General features: G+C 36.5%; 1 protein-coding gene across 5 annotated transcripts; it reads left to right on the top strand.

Annotated features, from left to right (window-relative positions):
- The first annotated feature begins 1,309 nt into the window (after positions 1-1,309).
- On the top strand, positions 1,310-18,773 carry LOC126812319 (arsenite methyltransferase). Of its 5 annotated transcripts, XM_050538655.2 has the most exons (11): positions 1,333-1,458; positions 1,881-2,028; positions 7,272-7,446; positions 9,549-9,699; positions 10,355-10,491; positions 13,215-13,284; positions 13,778-13,859; positions 14,709-14,840; positions 16,627-16,766; positions 18,109-18,198; positions 18,648-18,773. In XM_050538655.2, the coding sequence occupies exons 2-11, from the start codon at positions 2,007-2,009 to the stop codon at positions 18,723-18,725; spliced, it is 1,077 nt and encodes a 358-aa protein (XP_050394612.1). In that variant the 5' UTR covers positions 1,333-1,458; positions 1,881-2,006; the 3' UTR covers positions 18,726-18,773. The 5 variants fall into 5 exon arrangements, with proteins under 5 accessions (XP_050394614.1, XP_050394612.1, XP_050394613.1 ...); XM_050538657.1 differs by lacking the exon at positions 1,881-2,028 and having other exon boundaries at positions 1,310-1,458; XM_050538656.2 differs by lacking the exons at positions 1,333-1,458; positions 1,881-2,028 and adding an exon at positions 3,047-3,257.
- Positions 18,774-23,152: the final 4,379 nt, after the last annotated feature.

Below are 23,152 nucleotides of genomic sequence, written 5' to 3'. Positions count from 1 at the left end.
ATATCCTTTCCATAAGTATAACCCGAGCCCGAACGTCAATAATACCTGCAACAGGTAAATTTCAACATTAGTAATTTCCGCCGTTCTCCGTCGGTAGTCGGAACTTTCCGTTAATAAGCAATCCGTGACGTCATTTTAGTCCTTCTGCACATAGAAATATAGACTAGAATATGAGCAGAAGGACTAAAATGACGTCAAATTTACGGAAAGTTACGACTACCCACAGAGAATGGCGGAAATTGCTAACGTTGAAATTTACCTGTTGCAGGTAATATTGACATTCGGGTTCGTGTTATACTTATGGAAAGGATATGTTGACATAATTACTTGCATTATTTAAAAAATTTATGAACCTTTTCCGGTGACCTTTAAGGGCTAGCCATTCTTACTATAATAGCTTAAAAATAGATAATGTAAAATGAATAATTTGAAATTTTCATTCAAATTACTCTATTGTGAGCGACTATATTAGCCTTTGAAGGTTTGACAAGATGTGTGCAATAATTTCAACCACCGTACTGGTTGTTCGAAGCTAAGTCTTGCTCCTCCATTTTTAAATTAAATCAAAATATGGCTGAACCTTTCTAATCTATTTTATATCGGAGAAATCTGATGCCATCCAGAGTTGATAATGGCCTGTTAATTAATGTCTAATTAATAATTTAGATAACATTTCAGGCCTAAAGAAAGACCTGCAATAGGCAGATTTAACTCTTGCATAAAGTATGTTTAAGTGGCCCAGGTCCCCAATGTGTCTTCATCCGGCACTGCAAACCTCACACAAGAATCCATCTGGGTAGAGTAGATTGAGAACCCTATAGTAGCCATGGCATGTTATTGGAACTCAGTTTATGAACGAGGGATTTTTGTTCGACCACGTTACGATATGAAGGTCTGGACGTTTGCATATTCCTGAAGCAATGGCCCGAGAAATCCCTCTCTGGCCATAGCTGGATTGGCTTCTGATACTTGAGCTTTTGAGGGAGTGTGTCTATTCTTTCCATTCAATCAAACCAATCCTAAGTACAGGCACATGACAGCCCTTTGTTCAACCTGGGGTCTTCCCTAAAACTTTGGACAGTGATTTAAGGTATAAAAAACGGTGTAAGTATTGTTCGTCTCCAAACAGTAATGTTTACATTGTATTTGTTTTGATAACCTCGTTTGTCACGCAATTAGTTTTTCCACAATATTCTGCAATGCACTGGTTAATTGGCCGTAATAAAATCGTGACGTAACGTTATGTAAACATATTTGGTCCAATTTGGAGTTCTGTTTAAAGCTTAATGATATTGTTACGCAGTTAGCTATTGGTTGTTAATCGGACTATTGACCAGTCATAATTTGGAACAGAAATTTGCTTCCATTACAGCAGTTTTAAGTGGGATTAGGTCTAACCAAACGAAACACAGCGAGGAGTATGGGGCAAGCTTTGTAACTAACTTGGGGATTTTACAGGTATGATCAGGGGCGGAAATTTTGAAAGGGGGTGGGGGTGGGGTACACGAGTTTGTCGCTGAACTAAGCGCGGCAATAAATATTTGACCCCTTTCTTGCCAATTTTTCGAGAATAAACCTAAAGTGTAATTTGTTACAGCTAAACAGTTTGTGACATTCTTATTTCCGGCATTCCCGACAAAGAGATATGAGAACAGAAAGATTTCGCTATTTCCATCAATATTTATATTTTGTTAACTACATGTATTTATCTGTTTTAATCAACATGGTGTTTATTTCTTGTTATTACTAATAGAAAATGCATTATGTCTATTTTCCACAATCACCGGTTAGTATATATATCGGGGTTTGTGTTCATCTAATTGAACACCGACTTTTCCTCAAATCATCACCTTTGCACGAGCTGAAACAACACATTGCAGGTTGAGTAACTTGAACACCCAAGTCAGAACAAAACTTCAAAAGGCCCAGTGGGCAGTGGCAATGTTTAGCGAAAGTTGTTCGCTCTTGACTGGAAATCTCAACAACAAGATCGTGTAAATTACAGAATGATGTCACAGGCATATGCGGGTCAGTCAGTTTGATTCAGTGGTGTATATTCCGAAGCCCGTCGTACCAGTCTCAAACTTCTGCCATCCGTGTGTGTGTGTGTGTGTAGACGCGAATCCATTCTGACCACTTCTTGGTTATTTAAAGGTAGCTGCATGTCGGTTATTTTCATTACCCACAGGACGAGCGAGGGAGGTGTTCAGTTGACGTGTTGTCAAAGTACAAACTTAGAAGCTCAACGATTGTGAAACCGGTCAACACTCCAGTCACTCCTTAGATCTTTTTTTGGCGTCAGCAAACGCGACAAGAGGTTGACGTTCATGAAAGATATTTTACACATTCCGACGGAGGGTCGTGTATTATGTATATTATTAGTAGAACGTCAAAGATCCACTAAAAGTTGGAAATCCGATATGACTGTGATGCATTAAATTATAACTATACATACAACATTAATTGTGAAATATTATGTATATATTTAAAGTTTTGTATATATTTTTATTGCTACATATTTTATTCTATTATATACGCTAACCATCCCCCTAGTTTAATATATCTTGGTAATTTAAATCTTTTTACGGTGGCTGATAACTCATGAAACTCAAATGCCCGTATCTCACTCCATTTTCAAGCTACAGATCACAAATTTTGCAGTTTTTAGTTTTTGCATGTACAATAGCATATATTTTTTCCAAATTTTTCGAGGGGGACGATTTCCCAAATTTCTGAAAAGTGACCCACTTGCAGTAAAATCTTGATTCACAACTAATCATCCCGTTCTCACAGGCAATAATTGAATCTGTCAAAAGCTGCAAATTTTAAACACACGTAAACCACAGCTATATTTGGTCTCTTAAGGGTCTCTGTCACCTTGAACCCTCAACTGTCAAATTAAAATGTTAAGATAACCTTATCTTCTCAGTGATGACCTATTTAGTCACGAAAGCTGACATATATCAATTTATTATTCCCGAATTTTCTAACACTTACTACTAGCCATTCACAAAATTCACAAGTCATCATGATCGTCCAAACAACAATATTGGATGTGTCTATAAAACAAACTGTCGGAGCAACACTATTATACCAGCACTTTTACTCATTGGAGGTGCATAATATATATAGGTTACTTTGTCAAGCAAACATCACAGTGAGCCACGGGTTACTGGAGACACTATAACCAGACTTGAAACCGTTACTATATATTGTGATTTAAGAAGACAACGAAGACCTTTTACATTTAGAAATCTGTAAGTAATCATTGTCTTTATTGATTTTATGAAAAGATACTAGTATTTGAGATTTTTTGCTTAAAACGTGGTGTGAACGGTTTTTATCATAAAGCTGGCAGACAAAACCGTTATTATAACACCTAGTATACCAGGTATTGTACATTTCCCTTACAGCATATACAGTATAATATATAAACCATGGACCTTATGCGACATCACCTCGGTGGAAGCGGGCGTTGAATAAAGCTATCACACACACACACCCACACACACCATATCCTTTAGGAACTGTCTCTGATCGGACGATGGCCACTGACAGTTTCTATCCCTTCGAACTATATATAGCTGCAATATGAAAATAAACCGCTCATCCCCACCTCTGGTCTAAGGTGTTTTTGGGATCTTACCGACAATGTTGCCAAAGGAATCATTTCTTGTAACAGCTGACACACATTTATAATAATTCGACACTATTTTCAAGTAGAATTTTTCAATTAAAACATACACAATATACGTTTGAAATGATCAGCCATTACGAGACTCGAACATGTTTATTTAATCGTTGATTTGGTTACTGTTACTACTCTATTCTCCAAAGAGCCCTACCTTGGCTCAGAATAAAATAATTTGACTGACATTTTCAACATTTCCCTTTTCATTATCTATTTTTTTAACTGTTATAGCGAGAAGTGCCAGCTCTTTATCTAAATCTTACATAATGCATCTTTAAGTATAAAATCAAACAGTTAAAATGTAAAAGATTATTCAAATTAATTCGGACATAGGTCAATTCCTATATATAATACTTTAACTAATATTAAATAATGTTATTCAAATGTATAAAAAGATTCACTGGAACACTTGTATCAAAGTGTAAATATGTTGGTACAAGGTTAAGAAATGACTATTGTTATAATAAAGATCTTTAAAAGTTAATTCATATTATAACCCCAAAACATTGGCATTCTTCAAGCTGAGTTTACCGTTATTAAAGCGGACGTAAACACGTGTAGACGAATAGTCTATACCCCCCCCCCCCCACACACACACACACACACACCCACACACACACACACACTAAAAAAATGCCGAATTTATGAGTGTTTTCCAACCAGGCGATCCCCTCAGACCAATAAATGACGGTCTGTGGTACCCAATTACTTCAGCCATCCAAATGTAAAATATTTTAATTGTGATGAACTATGTATTACCCCAAAATCTATATGATTGCGACTTTATCGACATCATGAATAGTTAGTTGTAACATCTATAGCAACATTCCAGTTGTGAGACCATGAATGGTTGTAACATGTATGGCAACATTCCAGTTGTCAGAACGTAGAATATTAGTTGGACGAACATCCTGAATGTATAGAAATCATGGGGGCAAGGGAAGGGGAGCACCACATAATTTCAGCTTTGTTACATAACAAATTTTAAATATATAAAAATTAATTAAGAACTTTTAATTAGTTTTTTTACTGTTTTTGTCTACTGTTACTTGCTTTGTCGCAATGAATAATGACGTGTATAAAACTTTTTAAAAAAAGCAGTTCTTGACGGTTTATTTATGTTCTTTTTATTATTTATATTTTGACCCAAAATCTTTTAGTGACTTTATGGGTCTTAACCCTTTCGGGCCCAGGTGGTTAAGTTTTGAAATAATTTCTTGCTTCATGATATTTTATAGATGATTGGGGTTTGGTTAGGGTATCCACAAAATTATTTTTAAGTTTTACAAATTTTGCTGAAGCGGGTGGGGGTGGGACCTGAACATCCCGACAGGTGGCATAGGGGTAAATTATTTTCAATACAAAAAAGACAAAAAAGTTTAAATTATTCTTGAAATCTGTATTTTCATCATAACTTTAATCCACAACACTAAACAGACAACTCAAACAAAGAAAACTGTAATTTCTCAACAATTTGAAACAATAATCCATAGTTAAATTTATTCAACTAAAGGCGTGAACAATTTTAACTTGAAATTCAAATGTATAGTTTATTTCCAACCGCACCATGAAAATCTAGAAAACAATTTCTTCATTTATTACAGCATAAGAATACATTACATATAACGCATTTACTCTGAGGGCGAGATTTGATGTTTTTCTTAGAACAAACCCCACATTGGCCACGATTTTATGAAAACATATATCATTTCGCAGACCATTTGTTATTTAAATTTCCTTGTCATGTTATAAAAGGATAAATTTAGACGGCATATTAAAGCGGAAATTGCAAATTTTTAAGTTATATTTTTAAAATTTATTAAAATAAAGCCTGAATATAGATGATATCCATAAACAGTCCTACCTTGTTAAAGAATAATCCTACTAATCCTATAATTCACTATTGCCAGCTGAGAAATTGGCAAAAATATCATTTTCCTCTTCATTTTCAAACGTTTGAATATCGCTACTCCATGGTGGAGAATAGAAAACAAGGGAGGTAATTGTGTTATTATTTCCTGTGTAAATGAATCTTAAGTGTGAGAATGACACCTATGATCGTATAATTGTGAGTTGACAACCTATTGAGCAAAAGACATAGAAATAATTACGTTTTGACTTTCTTAGAAAATTTGCAATTTCCGCTTTAATCAATTCGCAAAGGAAAAGTCATATAAATTTGGAAAAAACGCATTGGCACTTCAGAGTCCCTGGGTGTACAATCTGCCTGACGGGACTGATACGTCCCACTGAAAAAATATACGACAGTAAATGCAAATATTGCCCATTTTTTATATAAACTTTATGAAAGGGTTTTGATTTGGATAAAGTGTCATGAAAAAAATTCACAATCATTTTACTTACTTAGAACTTTCTCCGTATCTTCAAACATGCACAAACATTTTCTTATAAAAAAGATCACCGTTTTTTTTTGTTTGACATTGAAATGCCACTCTACAATATTTTTTGCACTAAGACTGCACTACTTTAACCCGACCTTAGACCTACCTAAAACTAACTTATAATGAAATACTGACCATAATACACATATGCATTGCAACATTGTATTCACTTTATGATGGGACATGAAAGTCCCGTCGGGCTTAATCGCTGTTAATTATGGACGTAGATAGATTGTCACGAAACAACAAATTCAACATATAAATAAACAATTTTATATATGTGACCTAGATCTAAAATGATAATGGGAGTCATTTGTCAAGTAACATCCGGTTGTTATATCTGCATCATTAAATACCATTTGAATTTCTAAAGGTTGGTGTACGAAAAGCTTTTTATCTTCGGCGTAACGAGTACTCTTATCAATATCAATAGATTATAAGATCTGTCATTGAGTCAGCTGACGTGGTGTCGATTCCCAGCTTCGATGTGACAAGGAATAATTATATATAGGGTTTTTGTCCGGGTCCTCCCTCCATTATAATATATACGAATTCCGTACTATGCATTTATGCCAGGTTCCGACTTTTTCTACTCTACTAAAGATCTTTCTCTGAATGTGGGCGACTTGGGCATCTAATGCAAATTTTGTGGGGATCTTCTTTTATAGAGGCATCATTCACGAGCTAAATCGGCCTAATGCGGGTCTTTCTTTAGGCTTTAATTTTCGATGGATTTTAAAACAATTGGCAGTTAATGATTTAAGTAATTTGACTGAAATTCTCTTCACTTGTAATTAGATTGTTGAATCTATGCTTAACAAATCACGTAGAAGTTAGTTACTTGGACTATAGTCTCTATCACCCAAAAAAAGTTGAAGACTAGGAGGTTCTGGGTGACCGAGACTACTTAGATAAGAGTTTATTGCATCAAAACGTCCATGGAGGACAGCATGCATACATATACACTTAGACATAGTCATATACATTCAATAATACATATTACATAGACAACTCAATACATTCATACAAACAGTATACTACATGTACAACTGTACATGTATATCAAATAGTAAGTGCAGAAGGACCGCACTACATATGCAACGAATAATTTCCGGGTGCTTATATACACGTACCTTCAACAATATTGAAGATATCAGACTTTTTTATTTTTATTTTAGTTTTAAATCAGAAGATGAGTAGTTGTGAAACGGAAGCCTGTACTCTGAACACAGTCAAGGATATTTACAATGCATGGTCGCAGTCTGGTTCTGAGTTCAAATATGGTTACAGTGGAACACTTGACAATAAAATCAAAGAGGCTTTAAGTCTTGTTCACCCAGAAATCACCAAAAGGTAGGCTATAAAATGAAACGCCTGTGCATGGTCTATCTGTTGTACAGCAACATTTTATTGATATATTAATTAATACTTATGTAATGTGGCAAACTCCGGTGCATCGACGAGTTTCATGTCTTCAAGAAAGAGCACCAACTGCTATAAATCATTCTGAACCCTCCGGTTCAATACAAACGTTTATTACATCATTTATAGTGATGATTGTAGTGAATTATCGAGATAGCTATTGTTTGTTTACTTTCTAGGCTGGTTAAGATAATTCTACATGTGTATAGCTCTATATAGAAATGGTTCCACAAGTGATGTCTTCCGTCTTGCTCCAACCACGGTAGTGGATCGTTCTAAGGACTTGACGACAAAAATGTTACTTTCTTACTAATAAACCAACCCCCTTTGAAATAAAGGTGAAACTTGCCACATAAATTCATACATTTATTAAAATCCAACGGCAACTTGATATTTCTGTCGGTAAGATAAGCGTACGATTTCAGTGTTCCACTGTATAGCGGTGGATAAGACAAGTAGCACAGCTAAGTTCTATATTGATTTCCAATCTGTTAATGTTTACATGTATACATATGTGACCACCGACTTGTTATATAAACTGTACACATGATTGTCCTAAATGTTATATTATAATTATATGATCAACTCTGGCTTAAAATATAAAATTTTGTATGGTGGCCATGATGGAAGTAATAATGCGATAAAATATATTTGTCCCCCACCTTTCGAAGAAAGCAGGGGACTATTAAAATGGGTTCGTCCGTCTGTCTGTCTGGCTGTCTTTCCGCCTGTCTGTCTGTCCGTCACATTTTTTGGGACACAATAACTCTCTTCTAATTGAGCTGGAATGTTCAAACTTGGTGTAGGTGTTTATTAAGTCAGTGCCTTGATGGAGTTTGAAGATGAGCATTTTCTGCTTAGGGTAAGCAGAGATAAGTAATTGGATTGGTTGATGCTTTGGGACATTATAACTTTAGTTCTAATTAAGTGAGAGTGATGAAATTTGATGTATAGTTTCATTACATCAATACTTTGACTAAGTTCGATCATGAGCATTCTCTGCTCCAGGGTTAGCAGAGCGATAAGCAATTTGATTGGCCGAGACATTAGAACTCAATAACTCCGTCTAATTGAGCTAGAATGTACAAACTTGGCGCAGGTGTTTATTAGGCCAATGCCTTGGTGGTGTTCGATGATAAACATGGTCTGCTTACTGTTAGCAGAGCTAAGCAATCTGATTGGTTGATGCTTTGGGGCACGATAACTTTGGTTATAATTAAGTGCGAGTGATGAAACTCCGAGTATAGATTTCATTATTAGAAGTTTCTGCTCAGGCTAAAGAGCGATAAGCAAGTTGATTGGTCAAGACTTTGGAACGTAACAGTTCTGCTTTTAATTGAGGTAGAATGTTTAAACTTGATGTAGATGTTCGTTAGGTGAATGTCTTGACTGAGTTCAATGATTAACACATTTCGAGCTAAAGCTAAGCTGAGCTTAGCAATTTCATTCTTCGATGCTTTGGGACAAGTTAACTTTAATTCTATCTGATAGAGAGTGATGGAACTTAGTGTATAGTTGATAATCAGTTTCATTGCTTGATACTTTTGAAAAAAATAAATGTGAGATTAATTATTATGTGTCACCTGACCTTTTCATTTTGTCATTCCGGCGGGGGAGATCAGCCTCACTGTTGGCTTGTCTATCTTATCTTCCATTCCACAACATGGCGGGAGTCGCACTACCTTGACACGATTAAGGTGATGGGTAGGGGTCTATGTCCTTAACTTTCAATGGTTACGTGTATCATGTCGCAATAGTCCATACACATATTTTAAAATTGTTCATTTTCTCCCTAAATAAATACAAAATTTGCCTTGAAATTTGAAAGAACTTTCGTGAACACGCCACTTTGGTCATTTTGAGGCTAACACGGTAATTTATTTCAGTCAGTCTTATTCCATGGGTTTTAAATTCCCATAATTCACCACCAAACTAAGCGCTGGAAACCAATACCGAAAATTTGGTTAGTCGGTTTGTTCACCTGATCTAACATCGGTTTCATGATAGATGTTGCATATATTTTCTTTTTATAGATTTTACGGTTGCGGTGTTGCTGTTCCAGAAAAATTACAGGGTCAAAATGTTTTGGATTTAGGATGCGGTTCTGGGCGCGAATCATTTGTTATCAGCTCACTGATTGGTCCAAATGGTCATGTTACAGGGATTGATATGACAGAAGATTTGGTTAGTTTCTATACATTTCATCAAAATACACCCTGCGTTGTCAAATGTAAGCCCTAATCTGCGTAAACATGGCTGGAATAACTTGTTCCTTTTGTATTATTCAGATAGGGCTACTTGTCCTAAATACAAGAAAATATTGTAATCGACATGTATGCCAAAAACTAAGTTAATTAGTTTACATGGAAACACAAAAAATATTATTAAAAAGGAGAAATTTCTAAACAGGAAAAAACACAACTCCCTAACATGTTTATGTGTGCATAAAGTTTCATAAAGATATCTTGAACAGTTTATGAGATATGCCCAGACAGACGGAGCCAATTTCAATATCCCTCCGTTCTGCACCGGATAAAAATAAATGATTTAAAAAACAAGGCTTGATCACCCAGACTATAATGTGCTCTATACGAAATTGTGGTTCGGTTAACGCACTTGTTCGCTAATCAGAGGGACCCAGGGGTTCAAATTCAGAGTTGGCTGTGAAAGTTCCGCGGGACTTACCAGTGTGGCTTCCCCTTGTCAGTGATGCAGGAAGGGAGGTCAGTTTCTTGAAAAGCCTCTAGTTCGGGTTGGGGGAAAAAACAAAAGAAACAAAAAAAACCTCCACAATATTAAGATCATGGTCAATTAAATAATGTTTGTATTTATTTTGTAGGTTAAGGTAGCAAACGAATATATAGATTATCATAAAGAGAAATATGGTATAGAGAAAACGAACATGGAGTTTAAACTTGGTTATATAGAAAAACTAGGAGAGATAGGTATTGGTGGAGATTCGTGTGACGTCCTCGTGTAAGTTGCTGTATTTCATGTCATACACCATAATCATACATTATCTTCGTAGCTGCAAACATCAGTATTAATTCTTTATTGGTCAAGGCGATCTGGCTATTTTATTGGCCGGAGCCATGGTGGCTTATTCAGGGGGATACAGGCTTAAAAAAAACCTGTAGACTGGAATAACCAGATGCTAGTGACTGCCATTGGATTGAGACTTCTGGCGTATTTCGCCGAACATAACTGCTTTGAAATTAGAGTAAAAACGGAAACGATTGAATGTAAATCAGTTTATTTACATTCATATTACATTATTATATACGTTGCGACCCATTTGTGTCAATTTGTAAGTCCCAAATATTAGCGATTTAGCTCCTTTAAATAAAAGGTGTCTAGCGTAACATGTGTTTCGGGCATAGGTTTCATCAGTGACATGTGAGACGAGATATCGCTCTACGAAACTTCCTGTGGTCTTTTGCAATTTGTTTGGGTTAAGACGTTATCTCTCCCCGCCCATGAGTAAATAATAATATTAATCTAATATATAAACCTCACAAATTTAACAGATACAAATAATGTACCTGTTATTCCACAGGTAGACATACATTGAAGGGGCCCAAGGAAGGAGACGCAGTTGCTTTAGAGTTTGTCCGACACCTTTGGGTATTTGCGCCCATTTCCAATGAAATAATCATGTTGTTCTGATGCTCAACTAGTATCAAATATATACTCTTCAAAAAAAGTAGGGGATATTCAGAAACAATACAAAACTGCGGAAATGCACTGCTGTTTTTATTAGAAGTAACCAGTGTATGTTAATAACAGGCCAATTCCCTACACATGAATATAAACATTTAATATGGGCGGCTTATCTGACCGCCCCATTTCATTTGCAAATAGATACACCGTCAAAAATGAAAATGGACGTTTTTGATTTTTGGTCTTAATAATGAGTAATTGCTCCACCAATCCTCAGACATTCAGCAATTCGTCGTGGCATGCTCCTAATCAACCGTTCAATCACGATTTGGGTCAATCTGACCCACTCCTCTTCTCTTGCAGTGTCACGGTCAATTATTGCAGTGTTGTCGGTTGACGTTGACGTCGACGAACATGTCTCCCGATCAAATTAAACGTAACACACGTTTAGCAAAGATACGCTAAACAGTAAATCTTATGCAAGAACCGATAGGAAAGCAAACATGGATAGATAAACCAGCACGCGGCAGTTTTCATTAGCCCTTCCTTGAAGTGTCAAATTTGACATGTATGGCGCTATTGCGTGTCGCATGTGCAGCTCAGTGGTTCTGTTGGGGCGATAAGTTCTTCATCTGTGAACATACTCTCAAAGCATGTCAAGTGTCCATGACTATTTATCATATTACAACCTGCATAGGTATTTGCATTTTAATATCCCCTACTTTTTTTGAAGAATATATCGTGCCTGAGATATTTTACAAATCGCCCCGAGCATGTTCCACACATCTCAACATTTATCAGCTTTTTGTTCAATCTATAAAAGCCTACATTCCTACACAATGCTTTGTTTAGTCAAGTGAAACAAGAAAATGTATAGGCTATAAATATAACAATAGAACACGTACACCTAAATGTCGACAAATACGTAAAACTATGCAAATAAGATATTCCTATGATATGATTCAACCGAAAGGTCCTATATATGCATGATATAGTTAAACGAAACGAATCTATCCATTTTAAATCTTGCGTCGAGCTGAATAAATTATGTGATTTATAACATCTACGGGTGGTTAACAGTGTATAACTAAAACTATGATTCGATCTTTATTGCCAACATTTCAATGTAGCTAGAATTTTCTACACCTTGTCTATTGCATCTAGATGTTTAAAGCGCTTTAACAATATATTCATTTAAGAGCAACCATGTCATTTCGGGATTAATATACCACATATTACAAGTCATACCCAACGGAAAGAAATGAAAATTAATGAAAATTCCACCATTTTGAAAGAAATGCCCGCCATCAAATGAAAAATACATTTTTAAATTGATGTTTGTCAAATTCGATTTTTCGACACACTTCGCTTGCATAACCACTCTGTGTTTGAGGAGTTTAAAAATAAATTATTTATCCTTCCACCACTGAAAGACACTGATTACGATATAGCGCTCTCGATAATTGCTGAAGAACGCCAAATTGAATTATGTTAATCGTGTAATTTTGCCATGGCCGATTTTGAGTATGACTTTGTCTGACATATTATCATTAAACAAAACTGCATTGGTTTCTTTTGCAATTTTTTTAGGATAAATTAAAACGTTTGGTTAAGTAAAGCTATATGACGCCATGACGTCATAGTTTTTGTGGCGTCATAGTTGGGACCCAAAATGGCGCCTGTAATTTAATGAGTTGTCGTAACTTTCCCTATACAGGGCTTTGCTTACCAGTGGTGCATGACGTGTGGCCGGGCAATGAAAGGCGTAAAGAAAACCTGTAGTCCTGTGTAGAACATTAGCAGCATCCTAAAGATCCTCTAGTGGTTGGAAATCACGGCTGTCAGAGCAAAGTGTCCCCCAAAGCACATTGCATGGCGTATGCTCGTTTTCATTAGCCCGTTGGGCGCAAAAAATACCCTTAAATGCAGATAAATGCAAGTTCTTTAATTATGTTACAGATCTACACGTACACGTCTTAATGACCTAATCTCAGATAAATGAACGACCTTCAATCTAATTTTCTTTATTTATGTTGCAGATCTAACGGGGTTATTAACCTAACTCCAGATAAGAAAGCCGTTTTAGCCGAAGCTTATCGAGTTTTGAAGGTGCGATATGATATTATAGATTGTGTTTATATATTTAACATATATGGTAAAATTGCTATCGACACACTAATGCGATATTTATTATGCAATGAGTATCAAAGATATGTGTTATTTTCGTGTAAAAATATGGAAAGGGGTTATTTGAAAATACAAGACCGAACGGAGCGGTAGTTAACACGTTTAGGGACTGTACTTTTTCTTTTTTTAAACAAGTCAACGATACTTTGACTATGTAAGCTTCGATAGAGAATATTGTATAAAGATTTAAGATGTATGAGAATCAACAGAACGCTTTATAAATAGCCCACTGGCAATGACGTACAAAAGTACCGGCCAAAGCAGTCAATGTATCCGACGTGTATGTCATAATATTTTAACCTGTCGAATTGCAGGAAGAGGTGGACTTCACCCTATATATGAAATGGATTTTTCAAAATTACATCAGGGTAGTTCAATATGGGAATGTGTTCAAAAAACTTTTTATATATTTTAGACTGGAGGTGAATTGTATTTTTCTGATGTGTATTGTTCAACCGAATTATCAGATGACGTTCGTAAAAATCAACATCTATGGGGTAAGTTGGCCATACAGCTCTGCCCATAACGAAATGAAATGGGGTTTAACGTCCAACTTTTCTGCTCCAATCGGGCTTTTGAAGAATACGCCATACAGTGTGTCGAATCTTTGCTCGGACAGCTACGCTGCGGCCATCTCTTATTTCAGATTCCAACTATAAAGGGTTCTTTTTACGGCACGCCAGTCCCATTCTAGCTACTAGACGCCGATCCTTGCCAGGCCGTTCGTCCTGCACTACTGACAAGGAGAAATCGCGACGGATAAACCTGTGGAACTTTCTAGGCCAACACCCGGTTCGAGCCCCGGACCTACGGAAGAAGAATTACGATTGCTTGGTAATCATGACGCTGCATGACGTTCCCGATTTCAATCCTGGTTTTTGGCTGAGGAAATCTGAATCCCGCTTGTCAGCTTGGGGTCCTAAAAAGAAAAATCATCTTGTTATTCCGATAGAACGAGACCCAAGTTCCCGCGTATGACATTGACAGCCGGAAGCGCCGTGAGGGCAAAATTACTCCATACGTCATTATCCCATTTAGTGCAGAAAAGTAAAACGTTTTAAAAACCCAAGACCATTTCATTTTATTTCGTATTCTGTCAACCGACATTTAATCAGAAAATCAAGAATTTTACATCTTTTCGCCTTTTATATACATGTACTAAATAGTGGTATGTGGCTACTTTCCTCTCCGCTAGGGATTATTATCCTTTCAGAGGGAATGGCCGATATAGTCGTACATCATCATCATTTTGTTCGCTTTATTAATCCCAAAAAATGTTCTCTATATTCTTTTATCAACATTTTGAATCTGTTTTAATAAAAATGTTTACTTATAATATGTTTTAGGTCAGTGTATAGCGGGAACATTGTGGTGGAAAAAGTTATTTGATATGGCAAAAGAAATTGGATTCAGTGAACCGAGATTGGTGGAGGTTGCTCCCGTTCCGATTTGTAATAAACAGTACAAAGATTTGTTGGGTTAGTATTTTTACTTAGACTATTTATAGAGTGAAAAGTGAAAAGATATTATCGAAGCCCAACTTTGACTGGCCAAATACAAAACTAGTCCATTCGGGTAAAAGAGGTTACTGACTTATTTAAATGAAATAAAATAGGATCTGACGTCCTACCTTTCGACCATTGGGTTTGTAAGGAGCTATGTCTTTCATATTGATGACGTGACAATCTCACAATATGGTTGTATTAAAACTGATTTCCACTAGATTTATTTCCTTTTCTAATTATTTCAAACAAATAAAGATGTCAAAATTAAAAAGCAGCCGCTGGATTGCCTTAGTTATTTCGAACCAGAATTACCCCCCCCCCTTCCCCCTATGCAGAAATTTTGTGAACGCGATAGAAACTATAGTGTTAAACGGATTCATTTCAACTTTTTGGGGAAGGTAGTCATAAACGGACGAACCCTATCGATATTCACCATTCAACGACTTTTCAAATTTGGTGAGAAGTATTGGGGTCGTGAGAAGACGAACCCTATCTATATTCAGCTTTCCCCGAAACCTTAATAGAGGCTATGTGAAAGAGGCTATACAGTCTTTAATAGATTTGTTTCGAATCGGGTGTGAAGCACTGTGATCATGAAAGGTCGAACCCTACAAACAATTCATCGATGCGTGACCTTCCAATCCGGACTTGCCCCCCCTCCCCACCCCCCTCTCCATTTCCAAAAACCCTGTGAACGCGATATAGTCGGGGTGTTCCCACTTTGCCGGCAGGCTTTGATGTCAAAGTTTGCCGCTAATCCAGAGTCAATCCTAGAACAATGGTGTTATAAACTATAGTCCATATCTTTTTTAAGAATTAAACTGTACTGATTTTAACAAATTTAACTTTTATTAAATAACATTAAATAATTTACACATAAAAATTTATTGATTTTAACAAATTTAACATTTATTAAATAACATTAAATAATTTACACATATAAAAATGCATTACAATTTACACATTTAACTTTTATTAAATAGCATTATATAATTTACAATTTACACATTTAACTTTTATTAAATAGCATTATATAATTTATAAATAAATACCTTACAACATAACAATCATTTTACAGCCCCACTAAAAAGGAAATATTTGTTCCATACTGATTTACACTTAAAGTGCCATTTAATAACTGTGTTTTCAAATGGTCATTTCTTGTATCAACTTGTCGATATTTCTTAACTCGAGGCCTTTTGGTATATACCACCAAATAATATCTATGAAATGGTGATTTCGACATAAGATTGTTCTTGTTTTATTAAGTTAATGAACTTGTAAATATTAGGATGGCATGCTGTCAGTTTATTTAACTTAGAATGCCAATCTTCTACGTGGTTGGTAGTACGGGGCCCTGTTTCAAAATGGTTCCACACTTTACGGCGATTGTTATCAACCCACTGCTCCGTCATATAATCAGCAAACCGCCCTACACTGAACACTAGAGAACAGTTTTTGAGTGACTACTTTTAAACAGAGTATAGTTTTAAGATCAATTAAAGGATTAACAGTCTGCTGGCATAGCGGGAACACACCCTATAGTCTGCAGTTTTCGATAGCGATAGGATTTCTTGAAGGCGAAATGGATCCTTATCAAATCTGTTCAACATCCAAGTTTCCTTTTTGATAAGTGGCTGTCGAGACATAGATACTGTGTGGGCGTATTTACGCGCTTTGCGTGGCTATCTTTTAACTAAATATGATAAACGATATAAAAAAATAGTCCATTCCTTGAATGGTTATGTAAATTTTTCAGGTGACGCAAGGTTTTTATCAGCCACATATAGGTTGTTTAAACTACCAGACAAGACTTCCACATCTGCCATACTGCAATATCAAGGTGATATACCCGGTTGTGAAAGTGCCTTCAGATTGGATGTTAGAAATATCTTTAAGGTAATTAATTCACCACACCTAAAGGTAGCATTAACCCTTTAAGGTCCGAGGTCCAAATTTTGACTAGAGGATACATTTTACGAATATTTTATGGGGAGTACTGTTAGTAATGAAAGAATACTGCCATTACGTCTAATGGTCTATTTAATCTCCAAATTAATTTTTAAAGCTTACACAGGGTAAGGAACATTGGACTCTTGACTAGAAGGTCTCAGGGCCCTGTTTCTCGAAATCTTAACTAAAGATAAAATCCAAATTTTAGTAGATACTTCAATTTTGATTGGCTAAGCACTAAAATCAACCTAATATTATCCAATCAAATTATTAAAATTTGGATTTTATCTTAGTTAAAATAGAACCCGGGATCTTAACCCGGTGCTGTAGCCCTTGTGGGACTAACAAGTAAGATGTTTCACATTGTCAGTGGCGTGCATGTTGACAGTTGGAATACGATGAAATGTAAACAACGCACACCTAAACACAGAAACCAAAATAACCGTATTTTAGTTTCATAATGACCGATGTATAAACAGGACTAGGAGTAATTTGCTGAAATTTTGGAGAGAATTACTAGTCCAACATGTTCTTCTGTTTACAGCAATTCTTTCTCTCTCTCCCAGGTTTGCATGGCGCTTATTTTTGAACCTACATTTTCTGACTCTGATGACTATGATGGACAGATTAATAGATAAATATCTAATACAGGCATGGGTCAGTTGAGGGATCCGGGGATAACGATTTTAAAGCTACAGGTTTAGTTTAGTCGAGAGCTGAGGTACCATTTCTACACTTGACATTTGGATTTTAAGAACGATAGCACACGCCATTGGCCATGTCAAATTCTCCTTCACCGCATTCATACGCGTAGAAGATGGGGGTGGTGGCAAGGTCAAAAATAACCGGGCAGGCTCAATCGTCAAAACAATATATAGTCTTGTCGTAAAAAATGTTCAGCCTAGGAAAAACAAATTGCTGATTAGTAGGCCAAATTTGTTGGAAGCTGTCCCCCTCTAGCCGTCACGAAATAAATATACAGCTGCTTGGTTGGCTAAAGTAAGTCTGGAATTCGTGATGGCCATATAGTGGGATGTCGGTTGGACCAGTTTTTAGCTGTTGTACACACAGGTCATAACAGTATAGTAAAACATATTTGCGGCCGTCTAATTAAAGAAAATACTGGGCGAGGACCCTTCGCGGTCAACCGCCTTCGAAACGGGTAATATTGTCGGGTATTTGTGCGCCCCACCCCTCCCAATTCATCATGCTCCCACGCCTATATGCTCGCCTATAGTATATAAAATAACTGCAACCCGTCCGTACCTTCATGTGTTAATTATTCCAGAAAGGTGAATTAAGACCAGTTGATGGAACAGTCGCTACAATAATAACAACCAGTCGATTTAAAGACAACTTTAAAATCATTCAAAATCAGGTAACTTTATTATTTTGTCGTTATTTTTGTATAACATGTAGTTGGAAAATATGTAAACAACGTTCAGCGATATATGCGCAGTCAGACTGACTGAATGTTCAGCGCTATAGAAAACGATTATTATTATTATTTTATTTGAGCGTATTCAATTTACGTGCTCGTAGTCAAAATATAACATTGAAGGATGACATAACTAACTTCAACTATAACTATTTTCCAGTGTTTAATCATTTGGATGGGACGTAAGGCTTGATAACGATAAGAGGATACTTGTTGAAACGTCGTGCTTATAGAATAAAACTAGTGATTGTATATCCCATAAAAACCGTGTTCTGTTATATTCCATTAGTTACGGTCTTCGTCAAATTGTTTGACAATAACAATTGTAAAGTTCTGAAGAATCGTCTTAATTCGACATAATAACATTTTCTACCACCATTTTTTTAAAGGTAATAAACCCATTTGATTACTTGGATGAACTGGATGCGGGAGGAAACCGACCCGTTGATGCCTACAGTGTGGAGTAAAAACAGAGTTATCGCCCATTTGTTTAAAAAAAAAAAAAAATAAAACAAATATTCTTGTTATAAACATTTAAGCATGGACCTAATACTAATACTTAATAACAGGGCCTCTTTTAAAGGATTTCAACTATGTTACAATCTCCACCCCTCCCCTCCCCCGGCGGAGAAAATTTTGAAAAACGGTCATTATTTCGTACTGTTTGGCACATGTCTGAGAGGTTGACGAGACAAAGCATTTTCAGTAAAAAAAATCACACCGTTTTGAAATCATTGATCATATTACATCTTCATCAGATCGATATAAAACATACATCCATGCTGATTTTAAGCACTACACTTGTGTAACCTAGTGTGGATAATTTGCTCATCACTCTAGGTTCCGTGGTTGTATTGTAACGTAGTTTACTAGTTAAAAAGAGACCCTGCCTTAGCTTTCTTTTATTATGAAACGTGCACGCTTATCATTCTTATTACAAACATATCAAATGTCTGTATTTAATTTGGAGCTGGGGTGCCATTAAACACCATTTCATTTTTTATACGCCCACATTTTCATGTGGACGTATATTTTCGTCGCCCCTGTCCGCCCGTCCGTCCGTCCGCCCACAATTGTTTGTGAACACTCTAGAGGTCACAATTTTTATCCGATTTCAACGAAACTTGGCATGTATCGGACTGTAACTTCATGGATTATGGCCCTTGATTGTACGAAAAATCACGTTTTTAGATTGTGAACACTGTAGAGGTCACAATTTTTATTCGATTTGGTTTAAACTTGAAATATATGTGTATAACCCATACGTCGTGACCTTTCTTATGGTCTCTATCATTTCGACAAAATATAATATTTAATATTCTACGAATATTACGTTGAAGATTGGGGGGTTCTGGAGGACCAAGACTACCTTTCTGTCAACCAGGCTGACCCAGCCAAATAAACTTATTGTAGTTCAATGAAGCTTGAAACATACAAATATACTTCTTTTTTCGTGTTTAATTATAATAAAAGATTGTGATGATGTACTTTTTGAGGTTTTATAATATTTTATAATGGAGTCGATGTGGCTCAGTGAGTAAGACGCTGGATTTACCGACGTCAGGACGGAGGTCCTGACAAGGAAGAATGTCCTTCGCACGGTTCGGACAAAAAAAAAACGAGGCTCCGTGCACATTAGGCGAGCACGTAAAAGAATCCTTGACAGTAGGCCGTAGTGCCGCTTTCCGGGCACAATTTCCCACATGTCACAGTGTATGGCGTATGCTCGTCTTCATTAGCCCAGTCGGTGTTGAAAAGTAGGACGTTAAACCCCATTTCATTTCATTTATAACATTTTACATAATATATTGGTAACTCAGTACTAAAATATTTTCGGCACTGCTTGTGTAAAGGTCGAGCAAAGGTAGTATGTAAAAAGACAATTTAACTTCTTTCAAACTTGGTAATGTTTTTTTTTTCTTAGATAACCATTACATGATGATCGGCCCACGTCCCAAGTTTTAGCCAAACCTCAAATCTCACTGTTTCGACAGTCACGAATATTCTAGGAAAGTGTAATATTTTTCTTAAGATAATAATTACATTGAAAAGTATAATACATGTATAAGTGATAGGGTTTGCAGAGATTTGGCATATATATGGTCGAATCGAAGACAGTCAAATCATATTATTAACATCTAATCCACGAAATAGTAATTAAAAAGAATGGAGGGGGGGGGGCTCTCTATCTTCCTCTTACATCGTGAAAGCTTACCACAAATATTGTAAGTAAAAAGAATGGGTGGTGGGGGACTCATATACCCTCTCTGCATCCACGCCAGTTATTATAATCTACCATTACCTGTATGATCGTGTTGATCTGTTGATTTATACACATACAGGCTATGTATACAGTGTTCAAATGTTAAATGTGATAATGATATATTATGTCGACGTCTTGATTTATTATTGATCATCATGTATATAGTTCTACATTGTATATTTCTGGTTCACCTTAATGGTATTATCGTTCAATTCAAAACCTATTGTTTGATAGCGTGCTGGGTTTCAAGATAACTCATCATTATCTTGCGTCACGCACACAAAGGCTTGAAATAGAAACATTTTAAACTACGGACTTCTGTGATTCTTTTTCGTTTTTTTTTTAACGAGCCCCAGTAAGAAAAGACAGATACAACTACGTAGGCCTTTACATTGCCAACACAGACGTTACTACTAGTCCCTTGTGGAATTTAGAACGATTCATGGTCGGGATATATTATAGTGGGATAGAATGGGGTTTAATGCCTCGTGGACCCAATGGTAATTTTGAATTCTGCGGTTACGGGTGTATGGCGAGGTGGTGAAGAATTTGGCATTGATAGTGACGTTCAAACTGTGAACGGCTTATTTACGCGCAGGCCAATGTCTATAGAGTGAACTCGGCTACCATCAGAACTTGTATCATGGCGGGTTGTTTAAAAACCTGGCATTAAGTAGTATTCACTAAAGCCCATTACGTTCATTATCTCGAAATTTATGGGCAAAGAACTTTACCGCTGGTTGAGGAATTGTGGTGTTAATGTCTAGGGCCCGGTTGTGCAAACTCTAACGGATCGTTATCTTGCTAACGTGTCGTTTGTAAACGAATTAACGATCCGTTTAACTTTTTGTTGCTGGAAAGTCAATTTCATTATCCGTTAGCTAACGGACTGATTATAGTTAATCCGAGAGTCGTTATAAGTTAACCGGCCCCAGTTTGCGAGCTTTTTCCTAATCGGGGATCACGGTGGCTAAGTGGGTAAGGCGCTGGCTCACTAGCCTGGAGGTCGGGTGTTCGTTCCCTGTATTGACCGAGAAAGTTCATCCAGGAGCAGAAGGAGAGTTATTGTGTTTCAAGTCTAGGCCAATTAGATTGAAGTCTCTACTTTGCTTAAGTAGAAAATGCGTCACTATAACTCAATTTGTTGCGCTTCAAAGTCTCAAACAATCAAATTGCTTATCGCTCTGCTTACCCTGAGCTGAAAATGCTCATCGAACTTGATGGAACTATACACCAAGTTATCGAAGTTATCGTGTCCCAAAGCATCAACTAATCAAATTGCTTATCTCTGCTTTCCCTAAGCAGAAATTGCTCATCTTCGAACTCCATCACGGCATTCACCTAATGAACACCTACACCAAGGAGAAGGAGAGTTGTTATGTTCCAATGTCTCGACCATTCAAACTGATTATCGCTGTGCTTACCCCAAGCAGAAAAAATGCTCATTATCGAACTTTGTCAAGGTATTGATATAATAAATCTATACTCGGAAGTTTTATCGCTCTCACACAATAGAACCAAAGTTATCGTGTTCCAAAGTCTCGACCAATCAAATTGCTTATCCCTGCTTACCCTAAGCAGAAAATGCGCATCTTCAAGGCATTCACCTAATAAACACCTACACCAAGTTTGAACGTTCTAGCTCAATTAGGAGGGTTATTGTTTCCCAAAAAGTGTGACGGACGGACATACCCATTTTAATAGTCCCGTGCTTTCTTCGAAAGACGGGGGACAATAAAACTTGTGACCTCTACATGGTCCACAAGCTAAAAGAGCGAATTTTCGAACAATCACGGTCATAATCCCGAAAGTTACGGTCCGATATGCGCCATTATCGAAAAGAGCCGGGATCTTTGGCTTATAAACATACATTTTAAGTTTCATCAGAATGGGATAAAAATTCTTACATCTATAGTGTCCACAAACTAAAAACGTGATCTTTCGTACGACCAGGGGCTATAATCCCGTAGGTCCGATACTTACCTTTCAAGTTTCATCAAAATCGGATAAAAATTGTGACGTGTAGAGTGTCCACAGACGTAAGGATGGACAGGGGCGACGGCATAATACGTATTCGACAAACCTGACTAAATCTCGGCTATCCATATTATCGTTAAATTTTAAAATCTCGAAAGTGTTCTAATCCATTTTGTTTACATTCAAGACAAGGGGGGTGGGGGTGTGGGGGTGGCAAACAGACAGGAGTAATGACAATCTGGACGTATACAAAGTAACAACACTTATTTTACAAAGATATGTTTATTAACAAAAAGTCCAGATATTCGTCGACACGAAATAAATAAGTTTTACATTAAATAGATACAGAATAGGCGTGAAATAGAGTTTGGCGGTGAAGCGGGTGGGGGGTGTTTTTAAATTTTATAAAAATAAACAATATCAACACTATCCCTGTCCTGCATATTACGTCATTGGTGTTACAAATATATTAAACTAAAAAGACCGTACAATATGATCTTGAAAAATGGGTCTTGTTTCCCACCCAGTGTGTAAGCTAAAGTTACCTAACGATTCAACTTTATTGTAGGTGTTAAAACGTGTGTGTATACAAAATTTGTCGATATAAATAATCAACGGAATACGAGATCGAAAATTGACACCGGTTAATAGATT

This window comes from Patella vulgata, chromosome 2 (genome assembly GCF_932274485.2).
Source record: "Patella vulgata chromosome 2, xgPatVulg1.2, whole genome shotgun sequence".
NCBI classification, from domain to species: Eukaryota; Metazoa; Mollusca; class Gastropoda; family Patellidae; genus Patella; species Patella vulgata.
The sequence above is the reverse complement of the archived record's forward strand: the minus strand, read 5'-3'. Positions and strand labels throughout refer to the sequence as shown.

Coding starts and splice junctions, on each gene's coding strand:
- LOC126812319 (XM_050538658.2), top strand. CDS start 6,709: ATGTGGGCGACTTGGGCATCTAATGCAAATTTTGTGGGGATCTTCTTT. Junction 7,447..9,548: donor CACCCAGAAATCACCAAAAG/GTAGGCTATAAA, acceptor TTCTTTTTATAG/ATTTTACGGTTGCGGTGTTG. Junction 14,841..16,626: donor ACAGTACAAAGATTTGTTGG/GTTAGTATTTTT, acceptor TAAATTTTTCAG/GTGACGCAAGGTTTTTATCA.